At 41.8% G+C, this 12,384-nt stretch overlaps 1 protein-coding gene across 1 annotated transcript; it reads left to right on the top strand.

The window, feature by feature from the left end:
* Positions 1-539: 539 nt before the first annotated feature.
* DNAJC9 (DnaJ heat shock protein family (Hsp40) member C9) lies at positions 540-9,400 on the top strand. The gene is made up of 6 exons (XM_063435020.1): positions 540-820; positions 5,159-5,299; positions 5,636-5,890; positions 6,439-6,525; positions 7,773-8,178; positions 8,303-9,400. The coding sequence occupies exons 1-5, from the start codon at positions 638-640 to the stop codon at positions 7,887-7,889; spliced, it is 783 nt and encodes a 260-aa protein (XP_063291090.1). The 5' UTR covers positions 540-637; the 3' UTR covers positions 7,890-8,178; positions 8,303-9,400.
* The last annotated feature ends 2,984 nt before the right edge of the window (positions 9,401-12,384 follow it).

Here is a 12,384-nt window from a genome sequence, read left to right as displayed (position 1 = left end):
TACATTTGTCACCAGTTATTAAGTATCTATTTATAAAAAAAAAAAAAAAGTAATGCTATTTATTAACAAATACTATAAGGTAGTTAATGAATTGATAACTTTGCATGCTGTCTTGATTTTTTAACCCCTTAAGGACCAAACTTCTGGAATAAAAGGGAATCATGACATGTCACACATGTCATGTGTCCTTAAGGGGTAAATGCACCCTCTGATTGTCTAATGTTTGGACAGCCCTAGCCTAGTGGATGATCCCCAATGCTTTATTTTTTTTAATGAATAACCCTACAGCTTAGTTTAGGTTCATCACATGGGGAGCAGCTAACCATTGCCCTTTTATATATATATATATATAGGTAGGTAGGTAGGATAAATATTCAGGCAGATACTGTAATACCCAAAGGAAGGCGAAATGCCCATGGCTAGTGATACCTAAAATAAACTACATGGACAGGTTCATTTTGTGAGCTGTTCATTTTGTGAGCTGTTCACGTTGTCAATAAAGTTATCAGGTTCAGCACTAGTGACGTAGTTGAAGCATCGCGGAAGTGACGCATGGCGGGAAATCTGTAAGCAGTGCTGCCTTGTCTACAGTGTGGCTGCGCGGGGTTTCCGTAGCCGAGTACACGGTCAGAGCAAGATGCCGGCCCTGCTGGAGAGCTGCCAGTCCTTGTTCGGCTCCTCCGACCTGTACAAGGTGTTGAGGGTCCGGAGAGAGTCCAGGGATGGGGAGATCCGCCGGGGCTATCACAAGGTGTCCCTGGAGGTACACCCGGACCGGGTCCCGGATGGAGAGAAGGAAGAGGCAACCCTCAAATTCCAGGTATGGCAGCTGATAACCGGGTATGGGCAGCTGAGCTGATAACCGGGTATGGGCAGCTGAGCTGATAACCGGGTATGGGCAGCTGAGCTGATAACCGGGTATGGGCAGCTGAGCTGATAACCGGGTATGGGCAGCTGAGCTGATAACCGGGTATGGGCAGCTGAGCTGATAACCGGGTATGGGCAGCTGAGCTGATAACCGGGTATGGGCAGCTGAGCTGATAACCGGGTATGGGCAGCTGAGCTGATAACCGGGTATGGGCAGCTGACACCAGCTGACACCCTGGGTATGGCAGAACTCAGCAGCCTTTGTTTAGAATATTATATGGACACAGTACTTTTATTATTCTTGCTGGAGGTTCCTAAAAGTCTAGCAGTGTTATTGAATTACCTGAAACATCCTGAATAATATTCTAGGTGGAAAAAATGCATGTTATATTTAATTACTCATTAATGACATCTGGAAATGTATTTATTTTTTTAATAAGTTCATTATACTGATTACGACCTATAACTTGTTTGCCCCCTCTTTCAGGGTGATGCTGATATATTGTGCATATATAACACAAGCTGGCCTTGCCACAACAGCAATATCAGGCCTATTCCAGACACAGAATTAAGATATTAGAGTGGCATTCTGGAAATTGGCTCTTTGTTCATTGTCTAAAAAAAATAAAAATCGAATTGAACGAGCCTGTAGGGGAACTAGCATATGGGGTAATAGTATTAAGATTGTAAACATGCTCTGCATACATATGTCAAGAGATGAGGTCAAGCTAAATAAGCTGAGCTGACGATGTAGTTTCTCTGAATAGGTCATGAGTATTAACACATAAAATAAAATAAAACTGACAAACATATTTTAAGTATACACAATCATTATAATTGTGGTGACTGCTCTGTTTGGTTTTATCTACCTACTGTTTGTTGGAAAAGCGACATGACCTTCTTTGATTACACTAAGCAGCAGGCATAGTGCCAGACTAGTCTACACCTCCGTTTTGACTTTGGCCCTTACGCTGGGGCTCCTATTAGTTGGGAGGTGGGGGGCGAGGTAAGTGCTGCTTCTCTATGGGCGACCTGGATTTCAAGCATTTAACTTGGTATTAAGAGTTTGGTTGATTAACTAAACCAAAAGGTTTCCAAAAATACAATTTTATGTAACTTCGAACCGCTAGTAATTTAGTCCCTCTTCGCAAAAGATGGGTAATGAGGTTGAGCATCCCAAAATTCAGGTGGTAACTGGCGCAATTGTATCGAACGTCGCTCCTTTTGGGACAAATGTAGTGATCCTTGTTGGGTCCCAGTGGTGCACTGCTGTGGTGGCCCCTGGAAGACTGGTTACTGAAGTGAGGATGCGGGTAGGCAGAGTGGCTTTAACAGGGTGACTGCTTCCTGTATGTCCGAGATGGCGTGGGTTGTTTTAGAGTGTAGGACTTGTAGTGTTCATGGTGAGCGCCAACTGTATTTTATGTGAAAGGTTGCAGGGACCGTCTCCACTGTATTGTCACCCGATATATCTGCATAGAGGGACAGTCATGCTTTCCAAGTTATATGGGGTGTTCCCTTTATAAACAGCGAGCACCGCCATCTTGTCTGTTGTGTTGCGGAACCTCACCATGAGGTCTCTGGGAGCCGACACAGGCGCTCTCCGGGGCTTGGGTATTCTAAATATTGCTTCTATGTTGATGTTCCTGGCTTGTTTAGGTGCCAGTTGTGCTCCAATCAGCTGCCTCCGCATTGGGTGTGGGAGTTCTTCTAGAGAGATGTTCTCCATCACTCCGTGGATCTTTAAATTATTGTGTCGTCCTTGAGTGTTTCAAAGCGCAGTTCATTCTTGGCCTGCTGAAACTTAAGTGTCTGAACCTCATGTTGTAGCTCAGCAATGGCTTGGGTATGTTGCGTAGCGGTATTTTCCACTATCCCAATGTGGCTGACCAGGCCTGGTAGATCCACACAAAGTTGCGCCATGTGTGGAGGACCTTCTGTAGATCACCCAGCATGGTTTTCAATGTCTCTGTATTCACTGGTCCGGTTTCGCCAGTTCTTTGAGCTTTCTGTGGTGGCTTTAAGGAGGGTAGATCGTTGAGGTCCAGTTCCTCCTAGGATATTTTTATTTTTCGACACATTGGAGGGAGCTAATAGACAAGGGGCATCAGGACTGTAGTGTTCGTAATACATACATGTATTCCTATAAATATAGTGGTGTGAATTTCCACAATTGTTTTTCAAACTTCACAAATACATTGAATAAGTAAACACATTAAAAATCATGGCAAGTGACATTTAACAACTAAAGTAGTTGTGACTATACTAACGATTTTGATTGTTCTGCATTATCACTGTTTTTGTCATTTAGATTTTGGGCAGCAATGTAAAAGATACAAAAGGAGTGTGTGTAAAAGTGCCTTACTGTTCTATAGCTCACTAATGGAGGTACAGTTTTGAATACTGACCCCTGTGGTGTTTCAACCCTGATGTTAAGGTTCAGCTTTTTAGGAGCTGGTATATGTGTTGGTGTAACTTCTATGTTGCAGAATGACTGATTGGATAGGCATAGGTGGTACCAGGCAAGGTAGCGTTTAAAATCCTTACTGCAAATCTAAATATTATCAGAAGCACAGTGGCCACGATCTAGGATCTGTGATATTGTGACTGCCTTATGCACAAAGCTGCAGTATCACAGTGATGGCATATTTACTGGTACCCCAGCTGACAATGGCTAAATGGATGGAAACCCTCCACATGCCAGAAGGATTTATTTTCCTCCTGGTTAATATATATATATATATATATATATATATATATATATATATATATATATATATATATATATATATATATATATATATATATATATATATTCTCTATCTGTAATGCCTGTGGTCCTCAGTAGGTTGCTCTAAAATTGATCACCTATTTCTGTAAACACTAGCTGTGGATAGAATTATGAACGAGGTAATCTAATCAGGGCTGTCCTTTAATACTATACATTGAGTAGGTCGCCATGGGATTAGCAGCCCTTTAGCTAAAGCGGCCGGATGGGGGGACATTGGAGGCGGCCGGCTCAGGTATCGTTCACGCGGCCAGCTGCCCTGGGGAGCGTGGAGGCGGCCAGCTGCCCTGGGCTGCGTGAGGGAGCAGTGATCTTCGTGCGGCTCCTCTCTGATCCCTCGCGCTGTATAGTGACGTGGGAGCCGAGATATGACGTCATTCCGGTCCCGGCATTACTTCAGGGAGCAGAGAGGAGCCGCAGGTAGATTACTGCTCCCACGCACAGGTAGAGCAGCCCCTCTGGACCCCAAGGACAGTCCACTCCGCTCTCCGAAAGGTAGGGAGGGTGGATTCAGATTGTGAATGTGTGTGCGTGCGTGTCTGTGTGTGCGCGTCAGTGTGTGTGTGTTTGTGAATGTAGGTGAGAAAATATGTGTCTGTTTAGGTACCTGCCCCCCTCCAATCACAAGGTGCTTTTACTCATCTGTTTCACAGCAGCTTGTCCAGCCTCCATGGCCGAGATCCATCAATCTCTGTTCTTCTCTAAATTAATGCTTTCCTGGGAGGATATTGGGAATGTTCTCTATGGGTAACATTCAGCAAGTCCATGCAGAGCGTGGAGATGCTGAACAAAGGTGTTGCATACTGTGCAGCACTGACACAGGACTCTCTAGTGTCTGAGTGACTGTCACTAGAGGTGTTACTGGGCAGCAATGTAAACGCTGCCTTTTCCATGAAAATCTAGTGTTTACATTGGAAAGCCTACAGGGACAGGCTATAGGCACCAGAACAACTACATTAAACTGTAGTGGTTATGTCGACTATAGTGTCTCTTTAAGAATTGTATATTTTTCGTTGTAAATTTAAACTTCGCTAGTTTAACCCCTTAAGGACACATGACATGTGTGACATGTCATGATTCCCTTTTATTTCAGAAGTTTAGTAAAAAAAAAAGGGTTAAAAAAAAAAAGTCTCTCCTAACTTTTTAGCTGGCTCCTAGATTCCAAGCAAATTTGTCAAGCCCTGAACTAATTATTAGTAAAAAAGGATGACCCCACTACCAATGGTTCCTTGAAACTTTGCACAAGCTGAATACTACCACTTGCACATCTCATGCAGAGGCTTGTGACGTAGGAAGGACATATTTGACTCTAATTATATCCCTCTTGATGGTTAGAATGCATACTAGATCAGGCCTGATGAAATCTTCAAGTAAATATAAGACGCTGCAGTTTCCACTTAACCAATAGCGAGTTGTAATTCTGAGCTTTTGTACTTGAGTAATGATGTATGTTAATGATTATGAAATAAGAATAGATATTTTGATGGTGTTCTCTTTTCACAGGTACTTGGAAAAGTGTATGCTGTTCTCAGTGATCAAGAACAACGAGCTTTGTATGATGAACAAGGAATTGTTGATGAAGAAGCAGAATCTATAAGCCAAGATCGCAACTGGGAAGAATATTGGAGATTGTTGTTTCATAAGGTATTTTATTTAATTTGTATAAGAAAAATAGAACTATATAACAGATAAAACCCAGAAAAAGACTTTGGTCAGATTTTGAATAATAAAGGTAACCACTGCAGAAGACGAATATCATTGTATTGGAATGTTATAGTCCTGACTGATGTAAATGTTATGTTATTGCATGTTGCACCTGGTCTTGCCTACAAAACACAAATTGTGCTGTAAATGTAGTGGGTTGACAGTGCCAGGGATTAGCAGGTCTATAACATTAGTGATCAGGAAAGGCATTTCTAGTTGAGCATTACCAATTTTATTTTAAATGCTTTTCATAGGTGTATGTTTTTGTGATTTTAGGTAACAATGGAAGATATAACATCATATAAAGAAAAATATCAGGGTTCAGAGGAAGAAAGGACGGAGATCCTGCAAGCTTATATGGACTTTGAAGGAGATATGGATGAGATCATGAATTCTGTTCCATGTGCTGAATATTCAGATGAACCAAGAATCAGAGCGATCATAGAGAAAGCCATTAAGCAGAAAAAAGTTTCATCTTATAATGCCTTTGTAAAAGAATCAAAAAAGAAACATTCACAACGTCAGAAGAGGGTAAGGACAAATTATACTTGTTTGGATAAAACTTCACCCCCAAAGACTTCAAACCCGTTAAAGTAACACTCTAAGCACCAAAACCTCTACAATCCACTGCAGTGGTTATGGTTACAGGAGTGCCCTGCCCGAGTAATTGGTCAAACTGTCATTGGGTCTGATGTGATTTGTCCTTTTTTTCAGAGGTCAGATCGCCATTTTGAATGCCCTACAGTAATTTCTCTAATGATTAGGTAATCATGGACACACTACATTTACCTTTAGGAAGTTTAGGAGTCTATAATCTCGGGCAGGACAGAGGAGTTAGCCTCCTGAGCAACACTGGCTGCCATTTTAATGTAATGTGGGGCAGGTTATGTTATATGGAATTGTTATATTTCATCATTCTCTTGACAAGCTGCATATAGTACATATAGCAAGTTCTTACGTAAAGTGTTTACGTTGGTTTTTGCAGGAAACACTGGACATTTTAATAGTGCAAAATGTTTAAATGCCTTCAGTCTGCAGTCAGCTAGTGTAAGAAATAATCATGGTCTTATTCATTTCAGGGTCATCAAGAAGCCAAAGAAGCTGAACAGATGGCAAAGGAGCTTAACCTTGGTGAAGGTACTGATGACCTAAAAGCTTTAATTCAGGTAACCTCAATCATTTTGCCGTTGTTTTGTTTTTTAATAGTAAATTGTTTTGTCATGCTACATGTGAAATAGGCAATATAAAGCAATCTGTCATAGAGAGGTACGCCCCACAAGAGCTGCACAGGATTATACAGTGGACCACATACAGCACGAGTTTTATAAAATAAATACAATAGTAAAATCATAAACATCAATAAAGTAGAATTCCTTGTGTGGGCTAGAAGGCCAGTCTATCTCCAAAGCTGTGCTGTTATTTGTATCTTTCCCACTTAGGGACTCACCCCTCTTCCAGGAGTAAACAGCCAGTGGGTTGGTGGAGGGGGTTAGGGACCAGAAGTGAGACACCAGGATAAGGTATTTGTCGAGTGCTCACTTAGGCTATTTTAGTATAACAAAAAAAAGTTTTAACTGCAATTGAAGAATAAACATAAAGAAAAGAAGCAACAATTTCGAGCTGTGTAAAAACCTATGGTTAATAGAGGTGGAAAGGTCCTTCAGGTCGATGCTCTGACAGGTAGTGTTTGCTGTATTGACGTGTTAACCTTTATAGCAGGGGTTCCCAATTATTTTTTCCCGTGGAACCCTTTGACATAGTGTATTAACATCGGGGGGGGATTCAAAATTGCCGATGCGTGTATCTGTGTGTGTATGTATCTATGTGTGTGTATATCTGTGTGTGAATCTGACACACAGATACACTGTGTGTATTTGTCAGTGTGTGTCACACTGACACTCAGATACACACTCATACTCTTTGTATGTGTGGCTGTCAAAGAGTATGTGTTTCAATCACATATACACTCTCACACATTCACTGACAAACACATACAAACTCCCTAACAGACACACATATAATTTTATTTATTTTTAACATTTTACTCCACCCAGCCCCCCCTCCCCCACCTTTAGGAGTGCTGGCATTGAGTCCCTGTGTTACAGTGGAGCGGCTGGCGAGCGGTCCCTGGGGACCAGTGGGGCTTCTAAGCAGCTGTGTAGACGGCAAGGTAGCAGTGATCTCCCTGCTCAGCTCCTTCGCGCGCCTCTTAGTGATGCCTGAGTGATGTCATATTCCGGCTCCAGCATCACTGCGGTGAGTGCAAGGGAGCTGAGCAGGGAGATCACAGTTCCCTCGCCGCCCGTGGCTATTTGATTTTGAAACATTTTGACGGGACACCAATTGAGAAACATTGTCTTGTGGGAGGTGTGTTTAGAAAAACTCCTGATAAATGCTTTGTTTTACTTTCCAGAAAAGACAAAAAGAACGTGAAAAGGAAGCAGATAGTTTCTTTGCTCAAATGGAAGCAAAATACTGCAACAATGCTTCAAAAGGAGGGAAGAAACAAGTAAAGAAGAAGAAACAGTGACCTATGCAAGACTTTCCAATCTAACTAGAGGCTTGCTTAGTAATGTAAATTTAGGTTGCTCATCTGCAGGTGAAGATTAAAATCAAAAGAAAATGAGTTTTCAGGATCGCAATACAAGTGTGGATGTATTATAGCTTGACCTCTTTATTTACTTTCACATACCATTTTGTTCCTGGACTGGAGTGAAATCTCATCCAGAATGTACTTATTTTTTTTCCTTTCTATTCCACCTCCCCTCTATCGGGTTATGCCTGAGAGGTATGGAGCCTACAGACAAGTTATAAGGTGGGTACAGGAAAATTTAGCCATTTAATGATATTTAGAAGTTTAAAAAAAAAGCAAATGATGGCATGTTGGAAGTTTCTGATCTGCTCCTCATTGATGAAAACTAATTTCTGAAGTGTTTTCTCAAGTCCTTGAACATTACATTATTTAATGTTGAATTAGTATTACCAGTTGTCCATGTGATTTTGCAAACTTGTCTTCTTTATGGTTAAGAAGCATAATCTAACTAGCCTAGTGCAGTTTATAGTGGCACTCTAAGCCCATATCAACCCCATTGTAGTAGTTATGGTGGCAGCATGCTGTGTGTGTATTAAATAGTTTTACACTCAGCATTTGGATGTTCATAATCCTCTACAACAGGGTATATCTTTTCTTAAAATACTGAGTTACACACAGTGTTAGTATGTGACACTTAAGCATTCTAATTAGGGCATGCCATTCAGGCTTTAGGAGCTGCTCTACTCTGCTTAATTATGTCTTAGGACTGAACCAGACACTGTTGTCCACTCAATTTTCAGCTAAGTTAGGCAGGATTAATGTGTGCGTGTGTTGAGGTGTAAGTTACGTAGCTTTGAGCCAAACAAAATTGTTTCGGAGTTTATTAAAGGGACACTCTAAGCACCAAAACCAATACATTTTAATGCAGTGGTTTTGGTGCACCGATGCGGTCACAGTCCACTGGGCATTTAAAACCTTTTCAGAGAACACAGTGTGATAAAGCATTGTTGGGGGCTAATGCTCATGCACAGCAGTCTCTGCAGAGCGTGGAGACGCTGAATATCAGACATGCAGTCTTGCCAGAACCTTGCCCAGGAAGTAGTTAAAATGGCTGTCAAAGTGAGCCACTAGAGGTGACATTAGGTAGCTATGTAAACACACTGCCCTTTTCTCAGAAAAGGCAGTGTATATATACTGCTGAGCCTTTAGAGATGAGCTCTGTCCCTTTTAAGGTATTGACGCTTGGTTGTGTCATGCAGAGCATAATGACACCAAACGTCTAATTTATTCATTTTTCCCCCCCTATCTTTTTAGGAGTGTTGCAGAGAGCAAGCAAAACTAGCAATACAAATATTTATTTTTAATCTTCCTTTTAAGGGAGAAGAGTGGTGTGTGGCTAATCAAAGTATCCACATTTATACAGCAAGGAGACACATAATGTTGTTGCAATTTAATGCTTTGTTTGTACTATTCTTTTTCTCAATAAAATGGTAAAATGTTCGGAATTGTCTTCTTTACGCTCCAGAAATGTACTGTTCGTTCAGATCCTTGATATTTTATTTGAAATAGTAGGATTTTTAGATGTTCACTTGCTTTAATGTAAACCAGGAATTTCACCAAATAATACGCTGCTTTAAAATATTTTGATCTATTCTATCTTCATTTGGTTTCTCTCTCCACCACTTTTTTTTTTTTTTTTTTTTTTTTAAAACTATCAAGCTTGAACGCCTGGTTTGATTTCTGTATGATTTGTTACTCTAGTCCCATTTGGTCTATTTATAGATAACTTCTTGGAATTATGCCATACTTGCAGCCCTAACGCAATACAAAACTCTCTTCTCTCACAATATATCTTGCATATTGTTTACATTATAGCATTCTGCTCTGCAAGTTTAACAGACCCGATTATCACCACCAGTGTAATACGTAAGAGAATTTGTGCCAGAAAACATTTATTTTTCTATTTACCAATTTTAAACCAGAAGTATGCTTGGTAGGATTGGATCTGTTTCTTGAGCGTTATAGCAATGACTGCTTACAACACAGAGCATCATCTCTCTCCTAGAGCACTACGAAGGAGCTGCTCCTCAAGGCACACCTAACAGTCCAGGATTTAGGGACTAAAAAAGCAAAACTAAAAACACGTTGGAGTAAGGTTTGTTTCCTTTTCTAAACACCTGTAGACACACCCAGGTTATCCCTAAATCCTGGACTGTTGGGTGTGCCTTGAGGTAAGGGTTGATTAGCACTGAAAGCATCTCCATGGAGGTCAGCCTTCCACATCATATGCCTGTCCTTTGAGTAGTGGTAGCACAGCACTAACATGGCCTTGATATGTAAGCGGTATGGTTATAGCTAAAATAACTTTTGCTAATCAATGCTAATTCAACGAAAAAGGAAGCAATGTGGCTTGTGGTCTCCATAGCACCATAAATTATGCAAGGTTGTTAGTCTCTTCTCATTAGGTGGGCAGGAGAACGTTAAAACCCTTCACTTAGTTCATCATTCCCTTTTTCTCTCCATTTTCCTGAAACCGTAAAAAGTAATGGAAAGTTTCATGAAGTGGTTTTAATAAGTAATGCTAGCTAGAGTGCAATTTATGGACGCTGTACACTAGGCTGTAGCTGCTCCATCGAGAGACTATGCTTATATAGTGATCTCTTATTTTCTGTATATCACACGGTATAATTGATGTACTATATGTATATATCCACTCCTGTGCAAATGTGTTAAAATACTCTGAAGTAAGAATACTTACATACACACGAACACTAGTCACGCATACCACTTTATCTCAACATCATTGAGTCTGTCTGGGAATTACATGTAGAGAGAAGCAACGTAGGCTGCCTAAATCCAGAGAAGTCTTTCCACCATATATTTTCAGTCCTGATTGAATAGGACCTTACTTGCCTGCAGACTATGTTGCAAAACCTTTTGTTTGGTTGCTGAGACAATGAGGATGAAGAAGGGAAAAAAAAATGATGGGCACTATAACCATTTCATATAATTTAATTGGTTATAGTACCTGATAATAGCTTGGCACTGTCTCTCCACTAAAAATTTCATACTTTTTTTTTTTCTATATTTTTGTTGTGCATGTGAATAACAAAAATTAGGCATTAGACATTGAAACCTTTTAAAAGGAATTGACAGGTCGTATTAAGTTAAAGAGACTCTCCAGTGCCAGGAAAACAAACCCTTTTTCCTTGCACTAGAGAATCCTACAGTGTCCCCCTCCCTTCTGCCCCCCATCCCATGTTGCTCAAGGGGTTAAAACCCCCATCAGACTCTTACCTGAATTCAGCGCCAATGTCCTTCGGCGCTGGGTCAGGCTCGCGCCCACTCCTCCCACGCTGAAATCTGCCAGCGGGGAAGACCTAAAGCTGGGGTGGGGGGGCGGGCTTGGGTTCTCAAGATATCGGCACTTACATGCGGACTGCAGCGTGGCCAACACTCACCAAGATATGGTGCCCGCAGATGCTTACACGCATCTGTCCTCTGAGGAGGACAGCAGCACCGCCGACCTCTTCCCTCCACCGAGGCGGCGAATATAGCCACTAGCGACCACAGCACTTGGGGACTCTGCCCCAGCCACGAGGGCAGACATTAAAGCCCTGGTAGCTGAGATTCAAGCTTTGTTCAAGGCAGACTTGGCGCCAATACGGGAGGCGGTATCCACACTCACCACCCGAATGGACACAGTGCAGGAAGCTATTTCGCATCCTGCTGAAGCCTCAACCTTCCTGCAAGCCCTCGGCCTGTCGGCAGCACAGCCACAAACCACCCAGCCTGGAATGTAGCAGATATCACCCCATTTGTGCCAAGAGGAGGAGCACTCACGACAGCAGCACTGCCACCCTGAACTTTGGGACTGAGCTTGCCTGTGCACTACCCTGTGCACTACACACCTCACAAAATCCTATAACTGTTGCACTTCTTAAATGTTGATAATGTTTATATATTTTGCCTCTGTTTTTATGTTGCTGGCTCCATAGGCCTTAGATATAGCTATGTACCAAAGCACTGTACCCCCTCTCCTCCCCCACAACAGCACAGAGTTCCCAAGTAACAACTCTGCGCAAAAACAGCAGTCCTCTGGGTACCCAGAGCGTGACCCCAGCCTCCAGCTACAGCATAACAAAGTGGGAACTCACACCCAGCTTCAAGAGGTCCCATGCCCACTTATACCCTAACTACGTGCCTTACACATGCTTAGGTAACAGGACGTAACACACATTGGCCACAAGGCACATATAGCCCAATATTAACGCCCCCCCCCTAGGCACAAGCCCATGGACCACCGACAGGGAACCTGCCCTTACTAATAAAAACTGAGTAGACTAAGCTAGGTGGCGAATGTATCCATGTACTGTATAAATCTTTTATCTGCTGATCCCAAAATCTGTTATATTGTTTGCCAATACTCGCAAAAATAAAGAATAAAAATAAGAACCAGGTCTTGAGAGGGTGGCAATTTTTTGAGTGGAAC

The sequence above is a fragment of the Pelobates fuscus genome, chromosome 10 (assembly GCF_036172605.1).
Source record: "Pelobates fuscus isolate aPelFus1 chromosome 10, aPelFus1.pri, whole genome shotgun sequence".
In the NCBI taxonomy this organism is placed as follows: Eukaryota; Metazoa; Chordata; class Amphibia; order Anura; family Pelobatidae; genus Pelobates; species Pelobates fuscus.
This window is presented reverse-complemented; position numbering and strand designations above follow the sequence as displayed.